The 12,161-nt window shown below is 42.1% G+C and overlaps 1 protein-coding gene across 1 annotated transcript in view; it reads left to right on the top strand.

Annotated features, from left to right (window-relative positions):
* MSLN (mesothelin) overlaps positions 1 to 11,102 on the top strand; it is a 42,895-nt gene extending 31,793 nt beyond the window's left edge. The window contains exons 12-13 of the mRNA XM_087729493.1: positions 4,354 to 4,528; positions 10,941 to 11,102. Coding sequence (XP_087585619.1) covers positions 4,354 to 4,528; positions 10,941 to 10,954 — 189 coding nt within the window. The 3' untranslated portion in view covers positions 10,955 to 11,102. The remainder of the gene's footprint in view (positions 1 to 4,353; positions 4,529 to 10,940) is intronic.
* Positions 11,103 to 12,161: the final 1,059 nt, after the last annotated feature.

Raw genomic sequence — 12,161 nt, 5'->3', positions numbered from 1 at the left:
TAATAAAATGAAAAAAATGAAATGAAATTAAGTCCAGGGTCAATGCAGCCGTCTACCAGGAGATTTTGGACCACTTCATGCTTCCTTCTACAGATGAGCTTTATGGGGATGCTGACTTCATTTTCCAGCAGGACTTGGCACCTGCCCACACTGCCAAAAGCACCAAAACCTGGTTCAATGACCGTGGGATTACTGTGCTTGATTGGCCAGCAAACTCACCTGACCTGAACCTCATAGAGAATCTATGGGGCATTGCCAAGAGAAAGATGAGAGACATGAGACCGAACAATGCAGAAGAGCTGAGGCCGCTATTGAAGCATCCTGCTCTTTCATAACACCTCAGCAGTGCCACAGGCTGATAGCTTCCATGCCACGCCGCATTGAGGCAGTAATTGAGAGACCGCCTTCTGCCGATTACCTCCCTTCGTCCCATCAGATCGCACAGAGTGGGCCTCCTCCGAGTTCCATCCGCCAGTCAGTGCCGACTGGCGACTATGCGGAGGAGAGCCTTCTCAGTACCAGCTCCGACCCTTTGGAACGATCTCCCCGTAGAGATTCGCACCCTCACCACCAGGGGTGGGTTTCTCGCCCCGTTCCAACCGGATCGGTTGGAACGAGGCCGGCGGCGTCCTCGCGAACGCACGCGGCGTCCTCGCGCACGCACGCGGTGCGCGCATGCATACTAGTGTCTGTGCGATGCTCCAGCTGCTCCTGGAGGATCGCGCAGGCGCTGTATGCATTCTGCACATGCGTGGAAAGCGCAGAATTCGTAAAAACCGGGTAAGGAGCGGGCGCAGGTGTGCGGGCGCGGGGGGGCGTCGCCGTTCCCGGAAGTTACTTACTTCCGGGTTCGGCGACCAACCGGATTGCAGGGACCGGTGCAAACCGGTCGAAACCCACCCCTGCTCACCACAGTCCAGAGCTTCCGCACAGCCCTTAAGATCTGGCTATCCCGTCAGGCCTGGGGATAAGATCTTCATACACCCCACCCGAATGTTGAATGAATGTTGGGTTTTATTGCTATTATTATTTGTACTCACATATTACTTTACATTTTGTCTTGCACTCCCTTCCCATGAGTTGTAAGCCACCCTGAGTCCCCTCAGGGAAAAGGGCGGCCTATAAGTGACAATAAAATAAAATAAATAAATAAAAATAATTGCTGCAAAAGGGGCCCAAACCAAGTACTGAGTAGATATGCATGCTTATACTTTTCAGAGGTCCAATATTGTTCTTTGAACAATCCTTATTTTATTGATTGCATGTAATATTCTAATTTTCTGAGATTGTGGATTTGGGGTTTTCATGAGCTGTAAGCCATAATAATCACAATTATGACAAATCACGGCTTGAATTATCTTGCTTTGCATGTAATGAGTCTATCTCATATATTAGTTTCACCTTTTAAGTTTCATTACTGAAATTAATGAATTTTTGCACGATATTCTGATTTTTCGAGTTTCACCTGTATTTTGGATGTTCAGTAGTAATACATAAATAGGGAAATTGTATCTCCTTGAGGCCTTTGAGGCGAGGAGAGGCCAGGCAAGGCACCCCTTGACACGAGTGACATCAAGTTGGTCACACCCAGAGGTGGGATTCAACCAGTTCTAGCCTATTCACTAGAACTGGTAATTAATTTTCTAAGCAGTTTGGAGAATCGGTTGTTAGAAGAAAACTCCTTTTGTTTTTTTCCACTTTACAAGGTTAATCCTGTAAAGAAGGCAGGAAAGAAACATTCTGGTGTTGGCACTGATTTTTTTACTGCCTTTCTGTGGGGCATGTGATCTTTCCTTAAATCTGGATGATTTCCTTAGGACAGTGTTTCTCAACCTTGGTGACTTTAAGTCCTGTGGACTTCAACTTTCAGAATCCCCCAGCCAGCTGTGCTGGCTGCGGGATTCTGGGAGTTGAAGTCCACAGGACCTAAAGTCACCAAGGTTGAGAAACACTGCCTTAGGATATCTTATGAGGTGAGTGAGACCAGCTGGTATCTTTAAGAGGTGCAGCTGGATCTAAGGATTACTTCTCCTGGATGTGCTTTTTCTGGAGAGCTTAAATGACCTCTTTGCTAAAGGGTTTCACTTTATGAGCAAGAGTTGGCTGTTGATAGATATCATTGCATTTTAACTATTTTAATTCCTCAAGGTACTCTGGTACCCTGCCTGATGTGTAACTCCAGCTTGCAGGTATTTCTAACCTAATGATCTGTATTTAGGGCAGCTTTTTGCAAGCAAAGAAGTTTTTTGTATTTTTGTATAGGTAATTCTTGACTTATAACAGTTCACTTAGTGACCATTCAAAGTTACAATGACACTGAAAAAAGTGACTTATGACTGTTTTTCACACTTACAACCATTGCAGCATCCCCAAGGTCATGAGGTCAGGCTAGGCAAAGCGTCTCTCGACATGAGTGACATCGAGTTGTCCACGCCACTGTTCCCTCTAAGGTGCGCACCTGCGCGGCCACGCACCTCGCAAGAAAAGCCCGCGCAGCAGAGTCTATCTGCCGCGCAGAGTTTTCTGTAAAGCAAACGTGGGGAAGTTCTTTGCAGGCGCCTAGAACTGGCCGCCTGCAAAGGACCTCCCCAGACTTGTTTTGATGAGCCGCCAGTCCTCTTGCTTCTTCTCCTTCACCAGCAAAGCTCCCGCAGTGGTGCCTCTCCCTCCACGCGGAGCCCCTGAGCTGGCCCCCGTGTTATCCCTCCCCCTTCCTCCTCTGCCATGCTTTTGAGGCCGCGGGAGCTAGTAGGAAAGCAGCGGAGGTGGAGGCAGCGGCAGGGATAACCCAGAGCCCAGCTGAGCTGAGGTGCTCCGAGCGGAGTCATCTGGGCTCTGGGTTATCCCTGCCGCCGCCTCCACCTCCGCCGCTTTCCTACTAGCTCCCGTGGCCTCAAAAGCACGGCAGAGGAGGAAGGGGAAGGGATAATGCAGGGGCCAGCTCAGGGGCTCCGCGTGGAGGGAGAGGCGCCGCTGCCATGGGCGGGGACGCCAGTGGGAGCTTTGCATTCATTTGTACATTCATTTTGAAAAATAAATGCAAGACTTGATTAATTTCATATCTTTATTTAAAATAGTTTTGGCATGGCATATGATTTTATTGACTCAGTTGGAAATGATGTGGATGTTGTATCTGATTCTGAGGTATATATATTCTTAAGTAACATAACATATAGCATATTGTCCAAACTTGCTAGACTATTTAATTGATCTTACTACTTTAAAGGGGGTTTTTTATGTTGCATTTATATATTATATTTATTACATTTATATTCCACATTATATATTTGTATTGTTATTTTAGTGTATATTGTCAATTTCAATAGATATTATATTGATATATCAATACTGATTTTAATCATACTAAATAACAATTACTGCTATTATTTATCAGCATTACATATTTACAGTTTTTAATATTGAGTTAGTCATATTTTAGAATAATAGCGTTATTTTTTAATAGGATAATTGGCAAAATCTAATTCACATGTGATGGGTTGCATTCCAAAGGAATGTGAGAGGACAGGTTGCCTGCAAAATGCCAGGACCCAGGACCCTGTTGGTGCCATGTCTCTCTCTAGCCAGTCTAACAATCTAAAAGCTGAGCAGAGAGCCTTTTTTTTTCAGGGTGAGGGGAAAAGTATAGTGTTTGAGTGGCACTTTTCATGTCTGGCATTCATCGGGCTGAAACCTCGCTCGCAATTGGCGCTTGACGCTGGAAGGTTGCGCAAATGTCCAGCAGACGCGACAGCAGTTCAAACTGTGGCTCTCTTAGGTGCTCAGGCATGAAACTGTGCAGCTCACACACTATACTTTTCCGCTCACACTGAAAAAAAATTAGAGGGAACATTGGTCCACGCCCACCCAATCACATGACCACCCACCCATGACCACCCAGTCACATGACAACCAAGTCACGCCTACCCACTCACATGACAACCAAACCATGCCCACCAAGCCACACCCACAGAACAGGTAGTAAAAAAAATTTGAATCCCACCACTGGTCTCTCTCTTATCTCAGCTCATCTTCACCTGCTCACTCCACACACACAGTTGCTTTTCCTTTTCTAAGCTGACGGTATGGGTGGGAGAAGATGGGTGCAGCCAAATGATGACACGAGAAAGTGGCATGGATGTCTTTGCTGGTTGGTTCCTCTCCCTCAGCAGGCTGGGGAGATTTGGACATCTCAGGGTTACAATCATTGTGGGGTGAAATGCAATGACTTCAACTGTAAGAAAAGCAGAAGTGTTTCTGCTCACTTGCAGTGACTTTAATCAAGGACAACTTCACTCCTTCCCTGCAGCAAAGCGACAGTTGCTTCTAACTAGTTTTGTTCTATTTATTCTGTAGGAATTAACCCCTGAAAATGTGAAAGGCCTGCTGGGCACAAATCTAAACAACCTGCAGGACAAACAGAATATCCGATTTATACGAGAGTGGATCCAGACGCGGAAGCAATCTGATCTGAACAGCCTTGGTCTGGGACTCCAAGGTGGCCTCCCCGAAGGCTTTGTTGTTCTTAAAAGTAAGACCACACGTGCCTCTACTTTTAGATTAATAGCGTAGAAGGAAGATACTGGATATCAGGGGGGAACAAAAGGAAAAAGCTTTCTGGTGGCAGGGGGTGGTGCACATTTTTATGCAGTTGTTCATTCTGGTTTTGTATGCTTTCCTCCTGGTAAGATGGTCAGGATAGTTGCAAGTTTCACATTAGTGCTAACTAACTCATGGAAGGTGGAAAGGGAAACAACAGAGAGATAAAAGTGAAACTGTGTGGAATTGAGGACGGTATATTAGTTTAGGGGTAATCATTCCACTTCCAGGAATCTTGGAACTTAAGCGTTATGTTGCTTCTTTTCTTCTCCAGGTCCATCAGCACCACCCTTTGCCAATTGTTTTGAGTCTACAAAATACTAAAATCCCTACTTATTAACCATCAAAAATTAGCTAATTTTTATCATCAATTGGCATTATCAGCCAGTGTCTTTCCAGTAGCAAAATAATCCTTTCTCTCTCGCCAGCAGTTGTGTCATTTCTCTTATTAGAATCTTTTCAGAGTTTAACATTTCTCTCCGCACTCTGTAGCTTAAAGGATCTCTCATGTAGTTTCATTGCTCTTTAATTGTTATTAACGTAGGCTTAGCTTTGGTTATCAAACTTGTTTCTGGAATTCCTTCTTTCTTAATTCCATCTTTTTCACTCTTTTTTTCTCTCCTGCATCTTGAAGTTGAAATAAAGGCTCCAAGTTGTCAAAAACACTTTTCCAGCTTCCCTTCTTTTCACTTTCGCTCGTATTTGGTCCACTGATGGATTCATCTGACATCTTATCTTTATTTTCTATGTTTCCATTCTCTTCTTTGATCTCTAGGGCTCCAACCCCCTCCTCTTTAACTGTAGCACCCCATAAACTGTCCAATTTCTTGTCAAATCTCTTAAGTCCTTCTGCAATATTTTGAAGTCCAGCCAGGATGTTTTGGATTATTAGATTTTCTTCCTCTGAATATTGATCCATTTTTCAAAATGCACATCCTCCAGAGCCGTCTCATAGGGCCCCTCGTTGTCGGAGTCTGGTGGCAGCTCCAATGGCTCCTGCTGGGCCACAGCAGCATCTAACTGAATCTCTGTGAAGGCCCAGGTTTCCTGTAAGAAGAGGATGTCAAATTGTGATATATAGTCAAAAAAGAGTTGGTCTTTTGATGGAACAGACCAGACCGCTATATTATAGGTTATAAGGGAAAGTGGGTCATCTTTTGCAGCTCATCAGGAAACTTGATTTAAAGGGAAGTTGTTGGGTTGTTGCCATGGATTGAGGTGTCACATGCACAGAATTGGCCTTCTCTAAAAGTAGAGAGGTTACCATCTAAGTCCTGTGTAGATTCCTGAGGAACCTGTTCAGAGTAAGAGGTTTTAGCACCAGCTAACAGAGCTTGCCATTCCGATGCAAGTGGAAGATGCGTGCACGCATCAGTTTCTTGGTTTGGTGCTGAAGGTGTCATGGGATATTCACATAAGGATGATAGCATCTCCTGGGACCTCTAATGGCCCCTTTGGATCTTGGCTTCTATTTTCCATGATCTCATGTTCATGCAATCCCTTGTCCACTGGGTGAAATGTGAGAGGGTCAATTTTTGGGGAGATCAGATCTATAAGCAGCTCTGCTGCGTCGATTGTGACCAATAAGGATTTTAAAAAATTTTCTAACTTGAATAATATGTTGTCTTGTTCTTTCCTTGGGAGAGTGCCAAAAGCATTAATGAGGCCAGTTGCTGTGCTGTTAAGTATCTCATCACCAGACAAGGCTTGCTGACTCCCACTTTCTTTCATTCCCTTTCCCAAGGTTGAAAATGAGGAAGTGGCAGCCACCTTAGGAGCTCACATGTTAACAATTAACGGTGTAACTCTTTCCTCACAGAAGACTGATGGGAAAGATTTGAAAGGAGGCTAAATGTGCCTTCATCTTAAATAACATCTGTGGTATGGTGGGCTGTTTGAAAGCCAGGAGAATCCACTTCCAATTTGGGGCCTCATTTGGCTACTTCACAGCACGGAGATCAATCTGCCCCCTGTGGCAGTGAAGAACCTGCTTTAGGGAATTTAGTATTGCACTTTGGGTATTCCAACATCTGTAATTAAGTCCATTCACATGGATTCTAAGAGCAATCCGTTGTGCTTGTAGTGAGCGATGTGATTGTTGTAATTGGGGGGTGGGGAGGGGGTGCTTTCCTGACTTCCAGTGAGACTTCTCTATTAATACATCTCCCGCTCATTGCCTTGTCTGGGGAGGGACTGTTTTTCTGAGTGGACTGCCACTTTTTATCCGATTCTTTAACTGGCTCTTTGCTCTTTTTCCTCTTCCTCATATGGGAGTTAACCAAGTCTGCTGTAAGAACTTTAGTGGGGGTGCCTGGGCCCGATATTGTGCTTGAAGAAAAACAGCTATTTATTTTTTTTCAATGTCTCTAAATCATGTTGGATGGCAATTAATTGTTCAAATATTGAAACAACCGTTTCTGCTGTGAGAAGGCATTGCTTTGCCATAAACTCTGTTGAATTTTCCCAAGGTAAACTTTCCGTACTCTGAATTATCTTGTTGTTCTTTACCTTTTTAACCTTTAACTCAAACTCCATACAGAAATTGGACTAGTTGTTTGTGAGAACAGCTGGCTTTCAGTTTGTTTTGCCCCACCAGATCGGGAAAGCTGCTAGTAGCTGCTGTTTTGCCAAATCTCTTTGCAGGTCCCGTTCTAATCTCTCAAAATTGTTGGAAATGGAGGGGTGGTTAGTTTTACTTACAAAACTCTTGCCAACAAAGTGCTCCTCAATTCTTGGTTGTTTTGCTGTTTTCACTGGAGGGAGAGATCACGGGCTGGTGCCATGGCGTTTCTTTATTTTTCCCGTTCCTTTTTAATCCCTGGCAGCAACAAAGACTTTTTATCTGTGTTATGGTCTGTTATCTCCACCAAAAAATGTTAAATAAAAAAGGATCCAATGGGAGTACTAAAAATTGATAAAATAAAATAAAACCAGGATCCTACCGCAAACACGCTCTGGCTGCACCAGCTGCAGCTCCACCAACTCCATTTGCGAAAATTTTGATTCTAAAAGCCCAACACAGCAAAAGAAAAAGAAATTCAAAAAGAAATCAGCATGGTTGCACCAAGAACTTTATGATAAACTGAAAGATAAAGGATAAACATTAAAAATGGAAAGAGAGACACATAACTAAGGCTTATAGCCTAAATCTGCAAAGACTAAGTCAGGAACACTAAGGCTCAGAGTGAACAAATGTCAAAATAACAGTTAAAAGTTTCTTTCAACATGTAAAAAACAAGAAAAAAGTCAAGGAAATAATATTTTCATTAATGGGAGAAGATGGTAAGGAAGTGATGGGGAGCAGGGAGGAAGCTGAGCTGCTTAATTCATTTTTCACACAAAAAGAAAAATAGCCCAACCTACCAGAAAAAGACAGACTAGGAATAAATTTAAATAGGCAAGAAAATGGTAAGAGAACACCTATCCCACTCTATATGTTCAAATTGCCAGGACTAGATGGATTATATCCCAGACTTCTGAAGACGTTGGCAGCTATGATCTTGGAAACATTGAATCATATCTTTCAAATATCCTGGAACACCAACCAGAAGACTGGAAAAGAGCTGATGTGGTTCTTGTCTTCAAAAAAAGGAAGAACTAGATCTAGCAAACTCAGCCTGACATCAATACCTGGAAAGATCCTGGAAAATTAAGCAACAGATCTGCAAACATGTTAAGCAAAGCAAGCAAAGTTATAACCAGAAGCCAAGATGGATTTGTCAAAAATAGATCATGCCAAACAAATCTCATTTCATTTTTTGAAAAAGAATTTAACTGGTAGACCAGCAAAATGCTGTGGAAATAGTATACTTGGATTTTGGTATCTGACAAAATAGTAAGTTAGAAAAATGTGGGATAGACAGCATCACCCCCAGATGGATTTGTAGCTGGATGACAAATCACATTCAACATGTAGTCCTTCATAGAATTACATCTATACGGAGGAAAGTAAGCAGTGAGGTACCCCAAGGTTCTGTCACAACTCTTCAATATGTTCATAAACAATTTAGATGAGAGAACAGAAGGGGAACTCATCAAATTTGCAGATGACACCAAGCTGGCATAAATAGCCAACACCCCAGAAAATAGGCTCAAGATCCAGAAGAATCTTGACAGACTTGAACACTGGGTCCTATCTAACAAAAATGAAATTCAATGGTGAGAAAAAATATAGTTTTGCATTTAGACAAGAAATAACAAATGTATAGGTCTAAAATAGGTGGAACCTGGCTCAATACCAGTAACCGTGAGAGGAATCTTGGAGTTCCAATGAACAATCACTTAAATATGAGCCAGCAATGTGTGCATCATCAAAAAAAACCCAATACAACCCTAGCCTGCATTAACACAGCAATAGATCCAAGGTCATGTGAAGTATTAGTACCACTTTATAATGCTTTAGTAAGTTTACTAGAGCATTATAAAGTGCACTTTGTGCAAAACTGCATCCAGTTTTGATCACCACAATATAAAAATGGTATTGGGACTCTGGAAAGAGTGAAGAGAAGCACAGCAAAGATGATCTCATGTAAAGGAGCAGGGCGACAGGATAGCAGTATTCTAATATTTGAGATGCTGCCACAAAGAAGAGGGGGTCAACCTATTTTCCAAAGCACCAGAAGGCAAGGCAAGAAGCAACGGGTGGAAACTAATCAAAGAGGCAAGCAACCTAGAACTAAGGAGAAATTTCCTGACAGTGAGAACAATTAACAGTGAACATTTTATTCCAGAAATTGTGGGGGCTCCATTGCTGGAGATTTGTAAAAAGAGATTGGACTGCAGGCTTTCCTGCTTGAACAGGGGATTGGACACTAGAAGACCTCCAAGGTCCCTTCCAACTCTGTTATTCTGTTATTCCTTCCAACAAGAAACAGATAAAATCCTTCTGTGATTTTTCAAGAGGAAATTCATCCTTACATTACATTTAGTGTCAAATTCCCAAGCAGAAAGCCAAATTTATTCCAATCTACTTCATGGATCCTCAAGGTAGTGTAGAATTGACAATGAGTATACTTTACAATATAAATGATGGAAATTGTAAATCATTACAATGATGAAATTTGATATGAAATAGTTGAATTATTGGAGAAACTACAATGACAATGAAACCTGTACCATTTGTCTGAAATGGTATAGGGTTTCCTGCCTGAGCAGTGGGTTGGACTAGAAGACCTTCAAGGTCCCTTCCAGCTATTCTATTCCTATTCTACTCTATTATTTCCCTTTAACTTTCAAAAGTACAGATTTGAGACATGCCTAAAGCTTCCATTCACATTGATCCTAACCAGAGAGCAGTATTTGAACATGAAAAATTTATTCAACAAATTGCCAAATGAGTTGCCATCATTATACCAAACAACACCAAAAGAGAACCAACAACATCACATCACATTATGTTGAAAGAATAAGGGATTGGTTTGCAAATCATTCCAGAGCCCCTTCACTCCTAAGATAACTTTCAGTACCTTCTTTCATTTTGAAGATTAAGGCTGGCATCATTAACTCCTAATAATAAACAAGAAGCTAATGGCAATGCATTGCTATGTGTATCAAATAATCCACTATGAGAGGAGTGTGTTTATTCCAAAAATACATGGTTGATAGACATCTAAGACCAAAGGCAACAGGCTAAGTTAGATCCAAATGAATCAAGCTACCTTGAGTTCAATAACATACAAAAGCTTGACTGAAGCCTTGAATGAGGAGGATCTTAGAAAAATTAGAAGGTGCCTCATTCTCTCTTCAATATTTGTTGATGGACCAAGACATTCAATGAACAATGTCAATTTGCCATAATGTATATACAGAAATATCGCAATGCTTCATTTCTCATTATTTTAAAACCATAGCCGTTAATAGCAATCCACCTGTGGTCATTCTGTTCTGTGCTTAGGTAAGGAAATGTTTCTGGAAAGACGACCCAATGGGTCACAGTTATCACTGTGACGATGTAATGAAAGAGGATGTAGTAGCCAAAAGTGTTTTTTTTTTGTCAAAATGTCCATTTCAGTCCAGCAAATAATTTCAGTAAGGTATTGTATCACAGGTATGGTCCAGGTATGGATAGCTTTGAATTATTTTTAGCACTTTCCCACTCTTTGGATATATTATTTACTAATCACAATTTTAACTTGCCCATGCTTGATGTTATCCAACTGTAAATTGCCCGGGTATTTGTAGGTTTCGTATTTGGGGATTTGGCCACAGCATTTCAATTCCATTTGCCACGCTTTATTGCTACTGTAGCCCATTTTCCTAGGCGAAGTTCCATACCCGTACTAAAAAGTCATACAGTGTTTGACAATGACTGGATTTTTATTTCTGATATTATTTCTTTCTTTAAGGACCCAAGAAGTAAGACTGAGTTCTGAAAATGCATCTTCGACTATATGACCGTTTGGCTTCTTGTTTCAATCGGGCATCACCTATTCAAGTTCATCTCTGAAAGTGAAGAGTTCAACAAACAAAAGTAAATAAACCTAGTGTTGTAGGATGTAATACAAGAATTGTTTGAGCCTACTTTTTAAATCTCCAAAACAGAAGCACACACCCACAGATGCAGTTTTAGAGGAGAAAATGGAGACATCTACACATAATAATAGCAATAGCAATAGCAGTTAGACTTACATACCGCTTCATAGGGCTTTCAGCCCTCTCTAAGCGGTTTACAGAGTCAGCATATTGCCCCCAACAACAATCCGGGTTCTCATTTTACTCACCTCGGAAGGATGGAAGGCTGAGTCAACCCTGAGCCGGTGAGATTTGAACAGCCGAACTGCAGAACTGCAGTCAGCTGAAGTAGCCTGCAGTGCTGCATTTAACCACTGCGCCACCTCGGCTCTTATTCAAATATAAATATAAATATATTATATTTATATTATAATTATAAATTCTTATTGAAAATTTATCTAGACAGAGAGGTAAACAAGAAAGAGACACTTGTGGCTACTATTCCCCTTAACAGAGATAAGAACCTGATCTGTTTAACTGTTTAACTGTTTATTTAATTTATAGGCCGCCCAATCCTGGAGGACTACGGGCGGCTTACAGAAACAGACATTAAGAAAAATTAAAAACAGGTAAAAACAAGCCAAATTTAAAAAGACACACCATGCACCCAATCTAAGCGGGGCTGGACCTCAAACCAGAGGTCAATAGCCCCAGGCCTGCCGGAATAGCCAGGTTTTAATAGCTTTTCAGAAGGCCATGAGAGTGGGTAGGGTCCGGATCTCTGGGGGTATCTCTTTCCAAAGGGCAGGAGCGGCAACAGAGAAGGCCCTACTCCGCAGGCATCGCAGCTGATGGCACCTGGAGAAGGCCCATCTCGAAGATATCTGGGTTCTAGGCCATGTAGGGCTTTAAAGGTAATAACCAGCACCTTGAATCGTGCTCGGAGACCAATAGGAAGCCAGTGCAGCTCGCGGAGGATAGGTGTAATGTGGGTGTACCTAAGTACACCCAGTATCACTCGCACGGCTGCATTCTGGACTAATTGTAGTCTCCGAACACTTTTCAGGGGCAGCCCCATGTAGAGCTCATTACAGTAATCCAGTCTTGAGGTGACG

This window comes from Thamnophis sirtalis, unplaced genomic scaffold (genome assembly GCF_051295495.1).
Source record: "Thamnophis sirtalis isolate CommonGarterSnake01/CBP01778 unplaced genomic scaffold, rThaSir2_p1.2 scaffold_14, whole genome shotgun sequence".
NCBI lineage: Eukaryota > Metazoa > Chordata > Lepidosauria > Squamata > Natricidae > Thamnophis > Thamnophis sirtalis.
Note: the sequence above shows the minus strand (reverse complement) of the source record. Positions and strands in the feature narration are given on the sequence as shown.